Source organism: Bombina bombina, chromosome 4 (genome assembly GCF_027579735.1).
Source record: "Bombina bombina isolate aBomBom1 chromosome 4, aBomBom1.pri, whole genome shotgun sequence".
NCBI classification, from domain to species: domain Eukaryota; kingdom Metazoa; phylum Chordata; class Amphibia; order Anura; family Bombinatoridae; genus Bombina; species Bombina bombina.
This window is the reverse complement of record NC_069502.1, coordinates 1,111,665,078-1,111,689,620: the sequence shown is the minus strand read 5'-3', so window position 1 is coordinate 1,111,689,620 and position 24,543 is coordinate 1,111,665,078. Positions and strand designations below refer to the sequence as shown.

At 35.8% G+C, this 24,543-nt stretch overlaps 1 protein-coding gene across 1 annotated transcript in view; it reads left to right on the top strand.

The window, feature by feature from the left end:
* Window positions 1-24,543, top strand: part of KCNH1 (potassium voltage-gated channel subfamily H member 1) — an 867,393-nt gene that overhangs the window by 106,840 nt on the left and 736,010 nt on the right. The window contains exon 5 of the mRNA XM_053712386.1: window positions 5,303-5,421. Coding sequence (XP_053568361.1) covers window positions 5,303-5,421 — 119 coding nt within the window. The remainder of the gene's footprint in view (window positions 1-5,302; window positions 5,422-24,543) is intronic.

The following is a 24,543-nucleotide window of genomic DNA, read 5'->3' as shown; positions in this document are numbered from 1 at the left end:
ATCACACGTGTGCTAACCCGACACTGTGCTGGACCAATTGTGCTTCAGCCAAAGGTAAATTAGGAATACTTCAAATTCCTATGTTCTTCACATGTTCTTTTTATGTTATATTATTAATTAAAAGAACAATATATATCTATTTCTATATATCTATATGTATATATATAACAAATGTAAGGTACTTTAAAAACAGAAATACTTTCCTATGAGATGATATAAGTGGAAGTGCACAAATATTGTGCACTTGCAGGTGGACAAGGTTTCCAGTTACGGAACCTACATGTCACATGTTCGGTCCCGTCAATGCTGCCTAAGGACGGAGGCTTCCTATCTTGCGATCACAGGCTTGCTCATCTTTCTGCAGCCTGACAAATTGAACCCTATGGGGCATATTTATGATTGTGCGAGCGGACATGATCCGATATAACGGATCATGTCCGCTGCACATCGATAAATGCTGACAGCATAGGCTGTCGGCATTTATCATTACACCAGCAGTTATTGTGACCTGCTGGTGCAATACCGCCCCCTGCAGATTCGCGACCGCTAGCAGGGGGTGTCAATCAACCCGATTATATTTGATCGGGTTGATTTCTGTCGATTTCTGTCCGCCGCCTCAGAGCAGGCGGACAGGTTATGGAGCAGTGGTCTTTAGACTGCTGCTTCATAACTTTTGTTTCCGGTTGAGCCTGAAGGCTCACCGGAAACACGGGGCATCAAGCTCCATACGGAGGTGATAAATATGCCCCTAAGTGTTGAATCACATCCCAGTTGTAAATTTAGCATCTGTTGGTAACTGCAATCATCTGCACATACTTTACTGGAAGTTTTAGTATTGCAATTTTTTTAAGTTTTAATGTGCTGAAGACTAAGTTATTATACATAACCAGCATTACATTATGAAATACATTACATTATAAAGTATTTTACACAGCGTAAACTTCCATTTTACTATGCTTTGATTCCATAGCATTTTTAACATGTTTATTTTAAAAACGATATACTTCTGTTTCGTTATCAGAGCACTTTGATGTGTCCAAATTTCTTTAAAGCAAGCTGCACTGAACATGTTAATATGACCCTTTGATCTGCCTTTAGTGCTCACTATCAAAGTCTTGCAGCTTTCAAACAAGAACACAACATTCAGTATTATTGTAAGTTACAGGACTGAGGCAAAGCTTTAACCATAACGTTTATCACAGGTTATGCAAAGGGAAAGCCTTCGTACTTGTGACAATCAAGTCATTTTTATATCTATGTAGTTTATATCACCAATTAAGCACTGCATTGCAAATGGTCTACATGTAAAATATCTCAAATTTGTTTTGTAAAAGAAAAATGTGCATTGCTTTACAGTCCAGGGGGATCGCTGTGGTCAATAATAGAGAAATCTAAATGGGTGGCGGCACTGATCAAGCAATACTGTGTAGAATGTTGCAGGGTTAGTTTGCTGAAGTCTGCAGAATGCATTTTTACTGTCCAGGTGAAAAGCTGTGATCAATAAGAGATATGTAAATGAGTGCCTGAACTCATCAAATAATACTGTGTAGCACCTTGCAGAGTAAGGAGCCAAATTATTCGGAGCTTGATGCCCCTGTTTACGCGCGAGCCTTTAGGCTCGACAAAAACAGTAGTTATGAGGCAGCTATCTAAAGACTGCTGCTCCATAACTTGTCTGCTGCCTCTGAGGCTGCGGTCTTCAATCCGCCTGATCCTATACGATTGGGCTCATTGACACCCGCCACTATCGGCGGATTGGCCGTGAATCTAAAGGGGGCGGCATTGCACAATCAGTTCACCAGCATACGCTGTCGGCATTTATCGATGTGCTGTGGACATGATAGTAAATCGGAGGATAAATAGGAGCGCCTAGGGCTTAGGTATAAACAGGAATCACACTATGATTAAAAATACATTAATTTATTATACCATCTCAATATAAACAAAAATATTAAAATATTAAAATGAATACGACCATTGATTGGAACAAGTTATTTGGACCCTTGTTAGAGGATCTTAGCTTAATTGGATCAGTTTCTCTTCTGGTAGTAACAGATATAGAAATTAAAACAGGTGCTGTGCTTAATCGCAATAAGAAATTAAAACAATACTGTGCTTGATCACAATAATAAATTAACTTAGCTTAGTTACACAACATATAGTACATATAATTGTGACAAGATAGTGAAAATCGGTGATCAATGCTAATGTGGAAAACTGTGATCAAAAAATATTGTACCAAACAAAAAAGGGGTAGAAAAATTCAAAGATATTCAAAATAGTCAAAAAATCGAAAAAATCAAAAATCAAAAGGTGAAAAAATGAAAAAATAATATGCTATATTATACTAATATGAATAATTCTTTAGGAGCTGTAGGCAAGAAACTCTGCGGTTTCTATCCATGCCACTTATGTAAGGCATGTCAACATGGTATCAAGAGTAACTGCCTGAAATCTAAAGTAACTAATGAAGTATTCCAAGTTAAACAAACCATCAGATGTACAGACAAGTTTGTGGTTTACCCAATTGAATGCGGTTGTGGTCTGCAATATGTCGGATAGAATCCGCAAACATTTACTACAGATAAAATGGGGTAAAATAGACTTGCCTCTCTACAAACATTTTAAAGAAATACATGGGGGAAATAACAAAAGTTTCAGATACATGGGGATTTGTAAACTAAATAAGGATTGGAGGGGTGGGAATATGGAAAGTAAAATGTTGAAGATAGAATCGAAGTGGATATTCAACTTAGACTGCATCTATCCAAAAGGACATAATGCCAGTTTTGAAATAGTACATCTATTCCAATAGCACAAAAGGCATCCCCCCGCACCGGTATCCCAAAGTTATCCCCTTAAACTGACATTCCCTTTAAATTGGTTTGTTATATGAACCCAGTACCGCATGTTTTTGAGTCAAAAGTGCCACACATATCATCATGAAGCTATCGAATCCCGAGTCTTCTATAAAATATAAAATATGAATTGAACCTAATGTTTTTATCATCAGATATATATTTTAATCTGTATACAAAGGTCGATCATGGTGTTAGATACCCCACAAGTATGATAATCCACATCCTAATGATATTGGTTGTGTTCTATCTAACTGTCTAGAATATTTGTTAAATTGTTCTCTTGCCTCCCTTGAATAACCACTAGTGTGAATAATTGAGAGGTTGATACTGATTAAATTATAATTGAGGTTTTTATATTTATCCTACCTTCATCAATTACTTTATTATGATCCCAGATACCTACAAATATTCCTATTTGGTAATCCATTTAAGCATAGTATTTTATAAGCCCTTCACTATACTGTGTATCGATGTAATTAATATTGTGTCCGAAACCTGTGTATCCTGGTATCCATGAGCCTAAAATCTAGCTCAAATTTAAGTATAGAAACAATCTTCATACCCCCCTTTTTTCCTCTATAGAATATAATATCCAGCCGGTTAACAGATAACATAATTTTTTGCCAATAATTTTTTGCCAACATCCAAAATGGTAGCGCGTCCGCCGGAAGTACAATAAACCGGAAGTCGGCCGCAGCTACCGGAAATGATGCAACCGGAAGTATCTAGCAAACGGATATCCGGTTTAGCGGGGAAATGATGCGGTAAGCGTTTGGCGGCAATTTTTACCGCCGGAATTCGAAATTTGCCGCAATTTGATTTAGAAACTCACCAAACATGGGGTATATAAGTTTAGTCATATCATAGCCTCATTATATCTTGAGAAAGGCTCCGCTGCAGGGCCGAAACGCGTGGAGATTTGTGAGGCTTCATCAGTACCAGGACTTTTGGCTTTTGGGATAAGTTTGATTACCATTAGACTTTATCCTATAGGCCCTTTATGTGAGGATTTTTTCTGTTTTTGTTTTCAGGTCCATGTTGTAAAGACTAGGATTCTGGATCAGGACAGCCTCTAAGGATATTGTTTTTATTCCCTTCCAACAGTTTCCCACAGTTTGGATTATTTCCAATTGGACCTATCACTTGGACATTTTATAGAATCTGTATTTTTTAATATTTTGTATATTTTATATTTAATATTTTGTATTTTTTAATAATTTATTGACATATCTGTAAGTTTTTGCTAGCAACATTGCAATCCGTTTAACCTATATTAGTAACGAGAATATTGTTACCATATTGTTTTTTGATTTGTTGTTTGGGCCAATATTATAGCATATTATATGAGATTCTTTTCCTTATAGGAGTCTGTATTATGGTTGATTGTAGAATTGATTAGAATCACTATTACTATTGTGACACAGTTTTTCACATAACTTTTTAAGCACATATCCATATTTATAATTCACCTTTTTGACAAACCGGTTTTGTCTTTTATTTTTTCATTTTTTCACCTTTTGATTTTTGATTTTTCGATTTTTTGACTATTTTGAATATCTTTGAATTTTTCTACCCCTTTTTTGTTTGGTACAATATTTTTTGATCACAGTTTTCCACATTAGCATTGATCACCGATTTTCACTATCTTGTCACAATTATATGTACTATATGTTATGTAACTAAGCTAATTTATTATTGTGATCAAGCACAGTATTGTTTTAATTTCTTATTGCGATTAAGCACAGCACCTGTTTTAATTTCTATATCTGTTACTACCAGAAGAGAAACTGATCCAATTAAGCTAAGATCCTCTAACAAGGGTCCAAATAACTTGTTCCAATCAATGGTCGTATTCATTTTAATATTTTAATATTTTTGTTTATATTGAGATGGTATAATAAATTAATGTATTTTTAATCATAGTGTGATTCCTGTTTATACCTAAGCCCTAGGCGCTCCTATTTATCCTCCACTGCTATTACTCCTAGACCTAATAGGGGGTCTTCCTAATAGTGTAGCCGGTATTTAGTCTTAGGCGCTGTCCGCCCTCCCATCCATATCCATGATAGTAAATCGGCTCCTAAGTCTGCTCAAGTCTGCAGAATGCGCTCCTGAATTATAACGGAAAATCCCATTTTGAGTGTGATGTCCCTTTAATATTATAATTGGTTCTAACTGTAAAAACAATGGCTAATTATTAATATAAGATACAATGTATAAAGCTATGATGTAATGTCATTGTGTTTGCTGCATGTGTTTCATCTGTGTTTTATTTCAAGTTTGTTTTGTTTTAAAGCTTAGCCTAAATATTTATATTTAATCGCGTTTAATCAATGTTCATAAATACAAAGGTGCTGAAACATTTTCCATTTAACACATTGGTAGATAATTTATAGCAATTGCTTTGTCCCTGTGTGTAATGTCAATTTTGTTTTTCCAAGGCTGGGGAAAATTAGCACGCCTGACAAGAGCACTTACCAGCAGCAGGGGGGTTCTGCAGCAGCTTGCTCCAACGGTACACAAAGGAGAAAATGTTCATAAGCATTCACGGCTTGCTGAGGTAAAACAAACTAATATAAATAATGCATTCTTCTTCAATGTAGTGTTTCTTCATGTCAAACAAACATTCAGACAAGGTTGTATATATTTATACAAAGGTATACACATTATCTATCTATCTATCTATCTATCTATCTACCTACCTCTATCTCTCTCTCTTGGTCTGTCTGTCTGTCCATGTCTATCTGTCTGTGTATCTATCTGTCTGCCTGCCTATCTTTCTGTCCATGTATGTCTATCCATGTCTATATGTCTGTTTCTATCTATCTATCTATCTATCTATCTACCTACCTCTATCTCTCTCTATCTCTGTCTCTCGGTCTGTCTGTCTGTCCGTCTATCTATGTCTATCTGTCTGTGTATCTATCTATCTGTCTGCCTGCCTATCTTTCTGTCCATGTCTGTTTATCCATGTCTATATGTCTGTTTCTATCTATCTATCTATCTATCTATCTATCTATCTATCTGTATGTATATGTCAGTCTGTCTGTGTATCTATCTTTCTGCCTTTGTGTCTATCCATATCTATCTATCTATCTATCTATCTATCTAGCTACAGAATCAATCTTTAACTATCTATCTTTCTGTCTGTCTATATCTATCTACCTACCTACCTACCTACCTACCTACCTCTATCTCTCTCTCTCTCGGTCTGTCTGTCTGTCCATGTCTATCTGTCTGTGTATCTATCTGTCTGTCTGCCTATCTTTCTGTCCATGTCTGTCTATCCATGTCTATATGTCTGTTTCTATCTATCTATCTATCTATCTATCTATCTATCTATCTATCTATCTGGATGTCTATGTCAGTCTGTCTGTGTATCTATCTGTCTGCCTTTGTGTCTATCCATATCTATCTATCTATCTATCTATCTATCTATCTATCTATCTATCTATCTACAGAATCAATCACTAACTATCTATCTTTCTGTCTGTCTATATCTATCTATCTATCTATCTATCTATCTGTCTGCCTGTCTATCTGTCCACGTCCGTCTATCCATGTCTATCAGTTTGTCTATCTATCATGTATTATCTATCTATCATTTATTATCTATCTATCATTTATCTATCTATCTATCTATCTATCTATCTATCTATCTAAAGAATAAGAATTTATATGATCTATGTAGCAGTGTAAATATTTATATTTTTATTACGACTTGAATCCATTTGTACATTTAAATAATACCTTTATATCTGCTTCCTATTAACAGTAAATGACTCTGGTAAATAAGTAACGTAAATGAATATATACTATTTTTTCACAAATAATTTGATGCATAGTGGTCTAGATTAATGAATCAGTCAAATAATTTTCCAGTGAGGAAAAAAATGGTTCAATTTGTGTATGAAGCCAATTCATTTTTGAGAAGCTATATCATAGTCTATAAAATCACATAGACATTGGAAATATTTCTGTAGTTTTTTTTTTAATTAGTAACGAATTAAGCTAAATTTATATGTTACATGTTACAGCACTTACACTTAAAATGAAATGAAATCAAATGTTTTTTGATGGTTAATATTATTGGAAATTGTAGGGTCTATATACATTATCAGGGACATGATGACATAGACAAGTACAAATGCAGCATATTTATAAGCCCATTTTTCCCCCTTGAGTTATGTCAAGACTCACAAATCACTGCAGGTTGTTATTAAATATATCCTTCCTCTGGCTGTAAAATATAAGCAACATCTCAGTCGGGCATTGGTTTAGAAATGGAACAAGGCTTGTAGTATGTTTATTTTTTAATGGAGTTTCCTACTAATGTCTACAGTATATTCCATTTTGTATCAGCAATGGGGTCTTCTAGACCAGAAAGAAAAAATACTATTTGGTAGAGGATGTTTGTAATCTAGTTATAGTTTCTTGTTGACTAACAAAATAAATGTAAAATAATGTAAATGACTTACATGGTTAATGCAGCAATGCAAACCTGCCAATCACAATGCAAACCTGCACCTTTGAGTTGCTACAAATTGTTTGCAAAGCTGTCACCCTTTCAAAATCCCATATTTATTTCTCACGACGGGGTCACATGCATCACTTGAGTCAGCAGAAAGAAGACAGGGGTTTTGATTGAGTGTCATCTTTGTTAACATTTTTTAGATAATGCAAGCAGTGTAACAAAGAGGCTGAATTGTGGCATACAGTCATTACAGGGGAACAGTGAAATAGAAGATTCACCTTTTTTGTATTTATTGGAAAATAGAGAAAAAATGTCAGGCTAAATTCCAGTCTAGCTGTTTGTTTGTGTTTTATGATATCTGATTTGGTATTTAGAAATCCTATACATTATGTGTAGAAGAGGCTCATCCTCAGAACATCTGGATGTAGGTCTGCTGTACCTACAAAATACAAATAGTTGACATTTGCAAACACTAGTCTTTGTATTATTATAGGTGTGAGTGGTATCACTGTTTTCTAAAAATCTTCTGATATCCTTGACAGTCCCTGGCACTAGTATAAAATGACATGGCAAAATATATATTCCAGTATCTTTTGATCACCAGCTTTATGGGGAACATTATTTATATGAGGATTTCATACCATTGGGTATTGTCTTTGAAAGTCTCTAAACTGAAAGATTGCTTACCACAATGCAAGGGTGTTAAAGGTCCAGATCTTGTGCACAGTGAAATCTTGATACTTATTATATCCTGTTGCAAAAATATTATGGTTGTCAATCTTGATCTCAAGTAAGGTAAGAGTCAGTGGTCAGGATAGGGATTTGAGTTAAGGTTTGGGGTTATACAGTTTGGTAATGAGATTAGGGCAGCATTCAAGTTAGGTTTAGGGAGTTGAGATTACATTTATGGATTGAAAGGGGCTGGAATTAGGCCTATGGATTGGATTAGGATTTTTAAAAATATTTTAAAGGCACATAGAAGTCAAAAATAAATTTCTATTATTCAGATAGAGTGTACAATAAAAAAAAAAAAATCAAGCTGACTTCTATTAGCAAATTTACTTCTTTCTCTTGGTATCCTTTGTTGAAACTTAGCTCCTTCCCTAAGTAGGCTCTGGAGTGTGCTCCATATAAGTGCTCAATTATGCTTCTGAGCCTACCCCAGTATACTTTCATGGAAAGAAGCTAGGTTTCAATAAAAGAGACCAAAACAACATTTGATAATAGCAGTAAATTGTATTTTTGTTTAAAAATTAAAGTCATAAAAAGATTAATGTTATTGTTGCTTTGCATGCCTCTTTAAATAAGGCTCTTTAATATGAATTTGTTGAGTTTAAAGGGACATAAAGGGACATAAAACCCCAAATCTTTTCAATGTATTTTTCTTATCAAATTTTTTTCATTTATAGCAGCAATGTACTACTGGGAGCTCGCTGAATTCACCAGGTGAACCCATAACTAGAGGCATGATTATAGCCACCAATTAGCTAGTGTATTGCTATTCTTGAGTCTACCTATGTATGCTTTTTAACAAAGAATACCAAGAGTATGAAACAAATTAGAAGAAGAAGAAAATTGGAAAGCTGTTTAAAATTGTTGCTCTGTCTGCATCATGAAAGAAACAAATGTGGGGTTTATCTCTCTTTAATGGGGCAGAATATATCCTCTACTGTTCTTTACTTGAGAGTTAATTACAGAGTTTTCATCTCTCTTTAGTGGTCTATCCACATCTGTTTGTTATGGTCGTCTCACTGGATAGAATGAAAGGTGTCTTGAGGGGCTTGTTGTGGGCATTCCAGGGCACTCTAGACATGTGGTGGGCATTTTTAACTTACACTTATGCTCAGGATGCAAAATGACTGTCTTTATAGGGACAGGAAACCCCCAAAATTTATTTCATGATTCAGATAGAACATACAATTTCCAACAACTTTCCAATTTACTTCTATTATCAAATTTGCTTAATTCTCTTGTTATCCTTTGGTGAAGGAACAGCATTGCACTACTGGCAGCTACTGAACACATCTAGTTAGCCAATCACAAAAGACAAATGTGTGCAGGCACCAATCAGCAGCTAGCTCCCACTAGGGTAGGATACATGCGTATTTTTTTTCAACAAGAGATACCAAGAGAACAAACCACATTTAAAAATATAAGTTAATTTAAAAGTGTTGTTAAATCACACCTGCAAGTTTAATTGTGACTTTCCTTTCCCTTTAAGTTTTCTTTGTGGCATATGTTAAAGTGAACTGTTTTATAGAGGGAGCTTTTTTCATCTTAAAAGGACATTACATCCAAAATTAAAATCAACATGGATGCATTTCAGTTTTGAATAGAAGCATTTTTGTAATATACTTGTATCAGTAAAAATGCTTCAAATAAAATCTATAGCTGTTTCAAAAGTGTATTTAAGTATGCACCGTGCACCAGCATTTTAAACACAGCCCTTGCCCAGAGAGCCTAAGATGCTTTTACCATCTTGTAATGACTCAATTTGTTAATTGTTGACATGATACAAGCAGCTGTAGTATTTAAAATGCTGGTGCACTGAGAATATCTAGCTATGGTTCACGTGCACAAGCAGAGAAAAATGCTAACACTAAAATAGTGATAACTTTTACTAGAAGCATTTTTGCCTATACATGTGTGCTTCAAATATTTTTCTATTCAAAGATGTAATTCCTCTATGTGCATTTAAACTTAGACCAGAATGTTGCTTCTATGTAGATACTTTTGTAATGCAGTATCCTTTACAGTAGAAATACTTCTATGCACCAAGATAAATGTTGCTTCATTGATTATATTGGACAATGACTCCCAATGTGCAGATGTGAACAAGAGCAGGTACAAATCTTTATTAATTTTCAAGTTGGAATGTTGCAAATTATTAGTTTTATTATTGGGATTTATAAAATCTAGGTCATTCCTTAGATCCAATGTTGCTTTTTGTGTGTGCTTAAATGCAGGTTTGTAACATTTATCTTTTACATATAGGAATGCGTTTTTGGCTCAGGTAATAATTGCTTACTAGCTCTGCAAATGAAAAACTAAACACAAAAGTGCTATTCTTTAAAAAAAAAAAAAAAAAATCTGCACCCTGATGATATATATAGTAATATTATATTTTTTTACCATTAAATGGTTTATGGAAAATGCCAAATGTAAACACTGGCTTCAAAACGATTTGTGTTACAAAGCAGCTCTGCAGAGTAATTTGTAGTTAACGTAAGACTGCATTATCATTGTGTAAATAACTGAATTACATCATTTCAATCAATGAATTGAATTGTTTTAATGGCTTTAATACCCCCTTTGGGAAGACTGATACAGATGGCAAAAAATCTCCAGCTAAACAAACAAAGACTCTGGCTACCTGTGTGAGAGATCATTTAGTGTACGTAAAGTGACATATCCTTGGAATGACTTCTTTATTACTTTTATATAAGCCAATAATAAGGTAGGTTACTGTTAATGCAGAGTTTCTATGTGATTTTTAAATCACTGTAATCTACTTTGTAGCTGGTTTAAGCACTAGCCATGCAGTAGCTGGAAACCATTTCATGCTGTTGATCCTCAAAAAAATATATATTAAAGGGTCAGTCTTGTACAAAATAAACTTTCATGATTCAGATAGGAAATATAATTTAAAACAACTTTCCAATTTGTTTTATAACCAAATTTGCTTTGTTCATTTGGTATTCTTAGTTGAAAGCTAAACCTAGGAGGTTCATGTGCTGATTTTTTTAGACATTGAAGGCTGCCTCTTATCTGAATGCATTTTGACAGTTTTTTTTTACCACTAGAGGGTGTTAGTTCATGTGTGTCATATAGATAACATGGTGATCACGCACGTGGAGTTACCTAGGAGTCAGCACAGATTGGCTAAAGTACAAGTCTGTAAAAAGAACTGAAATAAGGGGGCATTTTGCAGAGGCTTAGATACAAGGTAATCACAGAGGTAAAAAGTATATTAACATAACAATGTTGGTTATGGAAAACTGGGTAATATGTAATAAAGGGATTATCTATATTTTTAAACAATAAAAACTGGTGAAGACTGTTCCTTTAAAGGGACAGTACACTGTAAAATTGATTTTATATGAATGTATTTTCAATGACTTGTTATACCAGCTGCAGAGTATAAAATGTAGGAGAAATTGCATTTTTCGGTTTATTTGTGTATATGAAGTAGCTGGTTTTGTGCTTTTAAGCCACAGCCTATTGCAATGGGTTGAGCTTCAGGTAATATCAGATCTCATTATGTTATCACTTTGTGTACACACACTTGCTTGTTTATCTTATGTTTGTCTAGAAAACCAAAGCTCAATACCTACAGGCCCATTTATCAAGCTCCATACGGAGCTTGAAGGGCCGTGTTTCTGGCGAGTCTTCAGACTCGCCAGAAACACAAGTTATGAAGCAGCGGTCTAAAGACCGCTGCTCCATAACCCTGTCCGCCTGCTCTGAACAGGCGGACAGGAATCGCCGGACATCAACCCGATCGAATACGATCGGGTTGATTGACAGCTCCCTGCTGGCGGCCGATTGGCCGCGAGTCAGCAGGGGGCGGCGTTGCACCAGCAGCTCTTGTGAGCTGCTGGTGCAATGTTAAATGCGGAGAGCGTATTGCTCTCCGCATTTAGCGAGGTCTTGCGGACCTGATCCGCAGTGTCGGATCAGGTCCGCAAGCCCTTTGATAAATGGGCCTGTTAGAGAGAACAATGGAAAATTATCATTTTATTACTTAACTATCCTGCTCCCCACTGGGAGTGTAATTTCTTCTACTGGCTGTGTTTACTTAGGCTATTTAATAGCTGAGACTCCAGTATAGAAACTTTCAGTATAGGTTGGGAAACCACAGGCTAAATCAGCTACTGTATTTCAAATGCCAAATTATGGGTAAAGGAGCTACTTGCAAACCATTTAAAACACTCCAGCAGGAAAAATGAATCATTGGGAAAAATTTAAAGGGGAGACCATTTTTGGGTGAACTGTCCCTTTAAACATCTCTTTACTTTTGTGCAAAAATGATGATACTTGTCCTAACTTCCCTAGAGATGCAAAAATCATATTCTGTAAGTTTTCTTCAAAACGCTGCCAGTTGCATAAATGAGATATTGATCTGCTGCATTTGGGGAAAAGTAGGTTACTTACAAAAATTGTATTTGGGAATACATACATAAAGTGTTTGTGGTTAAACATGAGGCATTGTGAAGCTTATTTACATGTACTTACCCAGAATCCTTAGTTGCAGTTAAAAACAGAACAAAATTAACAGAGTGGGCTTTCTAGCTTCACCGCTTTTTATTGTAATGGAGGTAATTCATTAAAGAACAGAAAAATCTATAAGTGGGTTCCATTTACTTTAATCTATGAATTAATATTTCTGTCTGTCCGTCTATCTATTAGGCATGAGCTATAAATTTGTTTTGTAAACAAATGTCAAATGTGGCAACAGGCAATGCCATTTGGCTATTTTAAGTGCTGTTTTTTTTAGTGTCAAAAAGCAACACACAAAGATCTGCAATTGCACAGATTGTTGTGTGTTGCACATTACCACTAACAAATTTGGTGCCAAAAATAATTGAATACTTCTTCCTGCGGCCATATTTGGCATTTGTTTTTAAAACAAATGCCAAATAATAAATGTATCTATCTGTCAATCTATCTTTCTGTCTGTTTAGCTATCTATCTAAAAGATTACTCTTATATAATTTAGATGTTATAAACATAATGGACCATATTACAAGTGGTGCACTAATGAAAGCATGGGGCACGATACACAATGCAGCACTAAGATTAACACACGACTTGATATTACAAGTCCATGGAAAAACTGATTTACCAGAGAATGGTTATTGTGACTAATATTGTTGTAGTGCAACCTATACTTTCAATGGAGATTGCAACCACGTTAAATAGCGCTCATACTACAAGTTGAAAATTATAAATTGCGCTCGAGCGAAATCCGAAACTGCGCTAGAATATTTACCATGGCTTTAGACCTGAAGTAAAGTGTAAGGATTAAAAAAAATATTTCTCATAACACATCCAAAACATATAAAATATAGTATTACACATATATACACTTTATAATATATATATATATATTTTTTTAAAAGGGTCAAAAAGGGATAATGTATATAGCAAAGTATATGACTGGGAAGGGCTTTAATGTGTGTGTGTGTATGTATATAAATATATATATATTAAATATATATATATATACATATATGTATAAATATGTGTATGTATACATGTCTATATATGTGTATGCTTGTCTATTTATCTGTAAATATGTTTGTGGACATATACATAAAAAATATACAGATATAAAACACACACACACACACACACACACACACATATATATATATATATACATATATATATATATACATATACATATAGATAGATAAAAAAACTTGCACTCACTGGGATTTTTAGTGATCAATTTTACTTGTAAAACATGTGACGTTTCGAGGATAATATATCCCCTTCCTCAGACTGGAAGTTGCATTGGAGTGAGAGTGCATATCTTTGCTACAAATATATATATATATATATATATATATATATATACTTTTGAGACCTTCCCAGTCAATACCTTTAAACATACAATATCATTTTTATTCATGATTAATCCCCTTAAGTACCCGGAATTTCAGAGAAAAAAGTACTGGAGATTTTTTTAGCAATTTTGTTATCACTCCATTTAAACAAAAATGGTTAATTTTTAATTTCACTGTCTGTATTGAAGATTTGCCTTCATATGGTAAAGGAAGAATGATCAGTTCTTCCTTACCATATAAAGGCAGATGCCTTCTGCCCCTGGCTGCAGTTTCTGCTGTCAAAGCTGACAGCGGGGCCACAGCATGTGCAAATTACTCTGTGAAGTAGTACCTATGTCCATTTGGCTTTAAGGGTTAAAGGGACAGTCTACTTGAAAATTGTTCATTTAAAAAAAGATAGATGATCCCTTTATTACCTATTTCCTAGTTTTGCATAACCAACACTGTTATATTAATATATTTGTTTCCTTTATGATTGCTGGGGATTAAAAACAGGCACACTTAGGTGTTAAAGTATATTAATATAGCAATGTTGGCTCTGGAAAGTTGGAGAATAGGTGGCAAATGCATTATCTATTTTTTTAACAATAGTAGACTGTCCCCTTAACATGTTTTATTGAAGCGTGGGAGTACCCATGCGAAACATGTCAGGTGTTTGTCTGCTCATGTCTAAGTGGATGAAATAAACCCTTCAACTTTGATGCAAGATTACCGTGTTTGCAGTGATTTTTTCTTGTATTTTATATATATATATATATATATATACAATCGTATGCAAAAGTTTAGGCACCCCTGACAATTTACATGATGGAACATCCACCAAATTTTACTGTGGGTAGGAAGTGTTTGTCTTGGAATGCTGTGTTCTTTTGCCGCCATGCATAACGCCCCTTGTTATGACCAAATAACTCAATCTTTGTTTCATCAGTCCATAGCACCTTCTTCCAAAATGAAGCTGGCTTGTCCAAATGTGCGTTTGCATACCTCAAGTGACTGTTTGTATCGTGTGTGCAGAAAAGGCTTCTTCCACATCACTCTCCCATACAGCTTTTCCTTGTGCAAAGTGCACTGAATTGTTGAACGATGCACAGTGACACCATCTGCAGCAAGATGATGTCGTAGGTCTTTGGAGGTGGTCTGTGGGCTGTTTTTGACCATTCTCACCATCCTTTGCTTTTGCCTTTCTGATATTTTACTTGGCCTGACACTTCAGGCCTTAACAAGAACTGTGCCTGTGGTCTTCCATTTCCTCACTATGTTCCTCACAGTGGACACTGACAGCTTAAATCTCTGCGGTAGCTTTTTGTAGCCTTCCCCTAAACCATAATGTTGAACAATCTTTGTTTTCAGGTCATTTGAGAGTTGTTTTGAGGCCCCCATGTTGCCAGAGTCAAAGAGAACAACAACTTGCAACTGGCCACCTTAAATACCTTTTCTCATGACTGGATGCACCTGTCTATGAAGTTCAAGGCTTAATGGGCTCACCAAACCAATTGTGTGTTCCAATTAATCAGTGCTAGGTAGTTACAGGTATTCAAATCAAAAACTAACAAGGGTGTCCAAATTTATGCGCCTGTCTAATTTCGTTTGTATGCATATTGCACATTTTCTGTTAATCCAATAAACGTAATTTCACTACTGAAATATTACTGTGCCCTTCAGTTATTTGATAGATCAAAATGAAATTGCTGATCTAAACACCCAATTATTTATAAATGAAAATCATGGAAATTACTTGGGGTGCCTAAACTTTTGCCTACAACTGTATGTATATATATATATATATATATATATATATATATATATATAAATATATACTGTATGTATGTATATATAAATATATACTGTATGTATGTATGTATGTATATATAAATATATACTGTATGTATGTATGTATATATATAAATATATACTGTATGTATGTATATATAAATATATACTGTATGTATGTATGTATGTATATATAAATATATACTGTATGTATGTATGTATATATAAATATATACTGTATGTATGTATGTATGTATATATAAATATATACTGTATGTATGTATGTATATATATATAAATATATACTGTATGTATGTATGTATATATAAATATATACTGTATGTATGTATGTATGTATATATACATATATACTGTATGTATGTATGTATGCATGTATATATAAATATATACTGTATGTATGTATGTATATATATATAAATATATACTGTATGTATGTATATATAAATATATACTGTATGTATGTATGTATGTATGTATGTATATATAAATATATACTGTATGTATGTATGTATATATAAATATATACTGTATGTATGTATGTATGTATATATAAATATATACTGTATGTATGTATGTATATATAAATATATACTGTATGTATGTATGTATATATATAAATATATACTGTATGTATGTATGTATGTATATATAAATATATACTGTATGTATGTATGTATATATAAATATATACTGTATGTATGTATGTATGTATGTATATATATATATCTGTTTAAAAATAAAAATAAAAATGCCTTCTATGTGGAGAACATAGCAATGTAAAGTCCTGAAGTTAGCACACCTGAGTCTTTTGCTCATGCGCTGCCTTTTTTCTTTCAGCTTGTAATGCTCACGCTAGCAATTTTTTTACTTTCAGCGCAGTTTGCGATTGAGCAGAAAAAAATAGCACACCACTTGTAATCTGGCCCATTGTGTACATGTCATCTGTGTTGAAGTATGCTATGCTAGCACTTGTACAGTATTGTAAAGAACCTCTCCTTTGTACAAATGCCCTGCAAATGACATGTGTTTGGGCCTCTGAGGACCAGATTATGTCAATCTCAGTTTCTTTCTGCATTTTTTAAATAGCTGCAAACCTCTATTGCGAGTGTTTGCTTGGGAAGCTTCAGTTTATCCATCTACCAGGGGTTCTGAGCCTTTGCTTTCCACAATCACTGTTTATCATTATTGCAATGCAGCTTGATTCACTATGTATCTGGACAAAAGCCTTACTATACATTCTGCAGGATTAGCTGTGAAGTGAAAGTCATTATGTTTGTTTTATACATTTATATATATTTTTGCATTATCAGTGTTGAGTCAAAATTCTTTACAGAGTATTGTTAGAATGTTACTGATTGTAAGAGTTCTAGACATGGTTTTGAACTGAAGAAGAAAGGCACCTTGATATAGCATCACCAATGTGCTTTATCACTGTAACCCCTGGCTTCCCATAGCAGTTGTGGATTGTGGCCCAGGGACATATTTTGATCTAAGATTTGGGGGGCAGCACATTTTATTGGTAGTTTTATTGTATGGTGCCTTCCTACTCTTAAAAATCCCCAAATATTAATTTATTAAAGGGAGATGGAAGTCAAAATTAAAGTTTCACTAGTCATAAAGAGCATACAGATTGAAGAGAATTTCCAATTTAGTGCAACTTAACTGCTTCACTGCCGCAGGAGACTATATATTAAAGGGACAGAAAACGCTAAAAAAAACTGCTCGTTTTTTGTCATGATCCTCGTCTGCCCAGCTTTGCGACGAGTGGGCAGCAAAATTGAGCAATGCTACCCCCTGCTTGCTCGAAGCCAAGCTCGCTCAATTAGCTGATAGATGATTGCTATCTTCCACCTGAAGTGTTGCAAGCCTGAAACACTGGGACTCCAAAGCTGCTATAGCAGCTTGATAAATGGAGCCCAATCTATTTTGATTTTGAAGCTAATAGTAAGTGCATCTGTGCCTTAAAGAGACATTAAAGACAAAATACATTTCATACACTTCCCTTTAATTATGAACACCACTATTTTGGAACCTATGTTACACTGCAGGTATCTGAACGAGAGTTACTGCTCATGTGCAAACAGGTCAGCAGTGGAATGTATTGATAGCTAAGTTTCAACATGGCAGAACCCATGACTAGAGGAAGGCAGGAAATAATGTCAGTACTATGCTTATACATTGTATCTAGTGTTTAATGCCCCATTTAATGCATTTAATACCCACCTGTACTGATAGTATAACTTCTCTCAGCCTTTTCTATTTTTTATTTTACGTAAGTTTAAAGCAATAAAACACATATGACCTGTTTTTTAATTTCTCTTTTGATGCCTCCCCATAATATATATTATATTATTTAATACAGCATGCAAATGAATATGCAGCAAGCTAGTCATTAAGTCACCACTTTATGCTTTATTTAGCGGAACAAAAATATTGAATGGGTTCAATGTATTAATTCCCTGGAGCACACTCGCCAAAGTGGTTTTCTTATCTGCTTATTATTGAATTTTGTCTTTCATGGTCATTAGTGAGAGATAACCGCAGCTATCACTCTAAACTAAAGAGCTTACACTTAAATGGGACTAGATATTTATAACAAGACCAAAATTAGAACATAGCAGCAATATTCTAACACTCTCCGTTCATTGCAAATGTTATCGACACACAGGAATATGAAATTTGAAAATAAATAAATTGTAATATTAAAGATATATAGGCAATAATTTATGAAACCTGTACATACAGTATACCAATAAGCTATGCAGTTTTTTTCTCTGCAAGCACTCTCATTGCACATTGGTGGATTTAGTTTGTATGATGCCCTAGGCACAGGTAAATCTGCTTCCTTACCCACTATAATATTAGTCTTATATTTTTTACACAGCCAGAGGTCATGCAGCCCTGCTAGACAACCAGGGGTTGCAGTTTTGTAATGAAATGAAAATAAATAAATATAACATATGGAGAGCATAGAATGAAGGTGTCATTCCAAAGACCTAATTTTCATAATTGTCTGCCCTCTCCTTAAATTTACTGCCCTAGGCACAGGCCTAGTTGATGTAGGCCAAAGTATTCTGCTGCAAGATTACCTCAATCATTTAAATTGTTAGTACTTGCTGGACTCCACACAGCCTGTCTTTATTAAAATCTGTATTAATATCTCTATATGTATAGTCTTCTTAGATAAAGCAAGAGTGATCTCTAGTGCAATGATATGGATAGGCTGACCATATTGCCGCTTTAAGAAGGAACACATATGAAAAATACATATGTGAGGGTTCTTATACAAAACCATTTCTTTAAACAGCCCTGAAAACATTCCTGACATATGTATTTTTCATATGTGTCCCTTTTTAAAGCGGCAATATGGTCAGCCTAGATATGGAGCACACTTGGCAAGGTAAAATCATGCCAGTAATCATACCATGATAATAAAAAATGCATTATTTAGCATTGTTTAAATGAAGGGGGAAAAAAAACCTGTAACCACTAGGAAATAATTGGAGGATTTGGATGTAGGGACCTTACTTACTATATGTAATTTGTGGGCATAAATACTGGATAGTCTCTTGACCTAGGCACTTGTTGTATCTGTTATTTTCTTACTGTATTGCTATTTATTGGCCAAAACTAATTATCTGCACCTTGGATGAAAATTAGCAATTCTGTTATGGCTATTAATACTATTACTACTAACCTTTAAGCAGTGGTCTCAATGTACCGGCCCTGGGGCCATACATAGTTTAATCTGGCCCTCCCATGTTATTAGGTAAATTTATTAATTTGGCCCCATCAATTTATTTAGGGTTCTAAGAGGTACCAAGTTGATGTTCTATACAGGCACTCACAAGATAAATATAAAGACAAGCATGCATTGTCCAGTGTAGACTCCCATTATGCACTGTTTGGCTAAATGTCCCTTTTTATTAATTTTTGACAATGATTACCTTACTTGTCTATTGTGGACTACAGCTTCTACCATGCAGCACTACTTGGGTAAATGTCACTTATATTTTGTAGTATATCCAGTTCCAGAGCACTTACTCTGTTCAATTTGCCCCCATGGAAGAAGAACACAGGCTTATGTAAGCACCCTAGACATATACAAAACACGGAAGGGGACTGCACTCTCAGACTGGACTGGGTACACATCCTATGACCTTGCAACATGCTCAGCCCTGGGTGCTCACCGGCACTCACAGGAAGCTGTGCTGTCCCCAGAGTCACAGGTAGTTAACCCCAGACAGGTCTGGGTGCAAGGCCCATAGGGAAAATTACAAAAAAAAATACAACACACAGAGAAGGTCCAGCACTCACTTACAAGCACTCAGCTAAGATTAAAAGCACTCCCTTCCAAAACCTGGGTCCCTAAAACAGACACATAATGCAAGCTCTCAATCCAACAAACTGGGAACAAGTGAAGGGTGCACAGGATTATGTAATCACCCTAGACATATACAAAACACGGAAGGGGACTGCACTCTCAGACTGGACTGGGTACACATCCCATGACCCTGCAACAAGCTCAGCCCTGGGTGCTCACTGGCACTCACAGGAAGCTATGCTGTCCCCAGAGTCACAGGCAGTTAACCCCAGACAGGCCTGGGTGCAAGGCCCATAGGGAAAAAAATAAAAAAATAATACAACATAGAGAAAGATTAATAGCAAAAATGTAAGGGTTAGTTACTGCATCTGGCCAAATGGGACAAGCCCAGGTACCTAATTACGGTACCTTCCAAAACCTGGGTCCCCAAAATAGCCACATAATGCAAGCTCTCAATCCAACAAACTGGGAACATGTGAAGGGTGCACAGGATTATGTAATCAACCTATACATATAATAAACACAGAAGGAGACTGCACTCTCAGACTGAACTTTGTATATATCCCATGACCCTGCAACATGCTCTGCCCTGGGTGCTCACTGACACTCACAGGAAGCTGTGCTGTGCCCAGAGTCACAGGCGGTTAACCCCAGACAGGCCTGGGTGCAAGGCCCATAGGGAAACCACTTGTTCCCAGTTTGTTGGATTGAGAGCTTGCATTATGTGGCTGTTTTAGGGACCCAGGTTTTGGAAGGGACCTTGACGTGGTACCTTGGCTTGTATCATTTTGCCAGATGCGGTAACTAACCCTTACATTTTTGCTTTTAATCTTAGCTGAGTGCTTGTAAGTGAGTGCTGGACTTTCTCTGTGTGTTGTATTATTTTTTTTTTTGCAATTTTCCCTATGGGCCTTGCACCCAGGCCTGTCTGGGGTTAACTGCCTGTGACTCTGGAGACAGCACAGCTTCCTGTCAGTGCCGGTGAGCACCCAGGGCTGAGCATGTTGCAAGGTCATGGGATGTGTACCCAGTCCAGACTGAGAGTGCAGTCCCCTTCCGTGTTTTGTATATGTCTAGGGTGATTACATAAGCCTGTGCACCCTTCACTTGTTTCCAGTTTGTTGGATTGAGAGCTACGTTATGTGCCTGTTTTAGGGACCCATGTTTTGGAAGGGACCTTGACAAGGTACCTGGACTTGTCCTATTTGGCCAGATGCGGTAACTAACCCTTACATTTTTGCTTTTAATCTTAGCTGAGTGCTTGTAAGTGAGTGCTGCACTTTCTCTGTGTGTTGTATTAATTTTTTTGTAATTTTCCCTATGGGCCTTGTACCCAGGCCTGTCTGAGGTTGACTGCCTGTGACTCTGGGGACAGCACAGCTTCCTGTGAGTGCCAGTGAGCACCCAGGGTTAAGCATGTTGCAGGGTCATTGGATGTGCGCCCAGTCCAGTCTGAGAGTGCAGTCCCCTTCCATGTTTTGTATATGTCTAGGGTGATTACATAAGCCTGTGCACCCTTCACTTGTTCCTAGTTTGTTGGATTGAGAGCTTGCACTATGTGGCTGTTTAAGGGACCCAGGTTTTGAAAGGGACCTTGACGAGGTACCTGGGTTTGTCCCATTTGGCCGAATGCAGTAGCTAACCCTTCCATTTTTGCTTTTAATCTTAGCTGAGTGCTTGTAAGTGAGTGCTGGACTTTCTCTGTGTGTTGTATATATATATATATATATATATATTTATATTTATATATATTTATATATTTTTTAGAATCAAGAGGGGGCACCAGCGCTAAAAAACTATAACACTTCTTAATTTTTAGTTTGAATTCTGTATGGGTCACTGTTAAGTGTACGCGTGCTGCCTATGATGCAGTGTACCCTTGTCACTGTAAGTAATAAATAATAGAAAGAGAAAATCAGATAGTGGCGCACAGCTGATTACTATCGGTCTATATGTTGAAGTGATAACAATATCAATATCAATATATTGCTGGTTGATATGTCATAGAAATAAAGTACATATGTCCATCAAATAGGTTTTGAGCTCAAGTTATTTCTTATGCTTCAACAGTTTTTTTTCCTTCCTTCTAAGGTAAGTAAGATGTGCTTACCAGAAAGTACCTCAATCCTATGAGGTAAGGTGTCAGCTTTTTTGGGGGTTTACAGATGGTTCTTGGACTCTTGTCGAGAGGAAAGACTTTTCTTTTCTTTTAAATGAGAAATCTTGCACTTCCCGCAGTATGCCTTTAATGGAAATCCTGGACTCTCTTGTTAAGATGTTTCAGCTGGGTGTCATTTGACGAACAGTAATGGAAACTCCTGGACTCTTTTCTTTTCTTTATGGTGGTAAGGATCTTTATCTTGTATCAGATCATTCCATGGATCTCCATGGACAAACACCATCCAAAAACACCATCCAAATATATGTTTGCTGTACACAAAATTTGTGTTAAGGACACACTAAACATCTTGTAATTCCAAATTATTTCTGTTGTCTTGTTAGAGAATAGCATATTTTGGAATATAAAAACATTGAAGGCCCCTCTTTGTGCAGATAAAACAGTGACTTCAAATGTATATGTTCTGTGCAGCAATCAGTATACTCATATCTGATGCATGATGAAAACAGCCTAACGACTGAGAAATGTGTTGCATTGCTGCATTATAGAACGGAATGTAGCAATACCTCTCGTTTTAAACTCTTTGAATTGTTTTTAATAAACTATGCTATATACACTTGGAATCAAGGCATTGGCTTGTATTTTATGGTCAAAGGAGGAGGGATTGGACTTTTTCCTCATACCAATGTATCAGTGAGCTGTGACGCTGTGATTTCCCAGCATGCCTCTAAAGGTACAAGTGAGTGTGCTCCATTTGTGAGTATACTGATTGCTGCACTGAATATATGATGTTTGAAGTCACCGTTTGATCTGCACAAAGAGGCACCTTCTATGTTTTGTATTGCAGAATGTATTGTGGGATGGAGTGAGTTTCAGAGAAACAGCCTCCTACCGTGGATTAAAAATACAAAACTTTTTTTATAGCCTATGGATGTGGACACTGTTTATTGATTGAGTATATTGTGATAGTGGTTCTGGCGCCCCCTTTGGTAGTAATTTTTTATCACTTGTTATTAAATTCACTAGAGAGTAGCATAGCAGCCATGTTTTAGTATATTTAATACAAATTAACATCTTGTTGCAATTGTTTTCTAGTAGCCAAACTCCACCCACCACTTGCCTTATTTGAAAGAGCCAATCTGTGCTTGCGTCTGCAGCTGACAAGGCTAGCCATGATAATTATTTATAAAGTGCATTATTTTGCAGTTGTTATGAACTTAAAGCGACAAGAAACACAAAATTTGTCTTTTATGATTCAGATAGAGCATACATTTGTAAACAACTTTCCAATTTACTTGTATTATCAATTTTACTTTATTATCTTGGTATCCTTTCTTGAAGGAGCAGCAATGCACCACTGGGATCTAGTTGAACACATAAGTAAGCCAATTATAAGAGGCATATATGTGCAGCCACCAATCAGCACTTACTTCCCAGTTCCTGATACCACAACTTGCTTTTAAAGGTGCTTGGACAGAATGCGTGTGAGACAGACAATAATCTGACAGACAAATGTCCGTCATATAACAGTCCGGTCTGTCCGAGAACCTTTATAAGCACTTTGTGCGGAGTGGGATCCATGGTTAGGTTACCAAAGGTGGATGTGGCGCCCGAGGCTCTGATTAGAACAGAACTCTCTGGAGCGTATCTGACCTCGGCCGTTATTGCATGATCTGATTGGTCCGTGTCTCCGTTAGGTCCCCTGATGCACAACCAATCGGATAATGTCACCCAGACGCTCATATGACCCTACCTCAGGAAGAAGAATACGGCCATGTTTGTAACAGTTACATCGTATGCATGATTTAACTATTGCATGTGCATGATGTAACTGACTAACTGCATGTTTGTGACAAGTATTTTGTGAGCACGCCGTAGTGACTGTTGCGTGTGCACAAAATACTCTAAACGACAGAACAATATAATACAGCATGCTCACGGTGTGTTACTCATGAGCACTCTTTAAAATAATGTAGCCACATTATAATTTTTTTTAACACTGATATCACCAGGGCTCTGAAGAAATTAATTAATCCTATTAAAGAAATATATTTCATGATAAGTTGGCAAAATAAATTATATAAGTATATTGTAAAGTTGTTTTACTACAAATAAACATTTTATATAGAAATCTCATGGTTTTACTATAAAAATCTCATGGTTTTACTGTGCCATTAGTTTGAGTTTACCAGAGTCTGACGTTCATGAGATGTGAAGAGTTATAGCAAAACTTACAGAACATGATGCATTCCATTCACAAGATTTACTGCAGTGGAACACAAGTGATCACCTATCTCATCTTGGCAGCTGTGTAATCATTTATTAGGCTCATGTTTTACATGACTTTGTCTTTCTATCCTTCCTTTATATCATAAAGAAACAAAGTACAGAGCTAATTCATT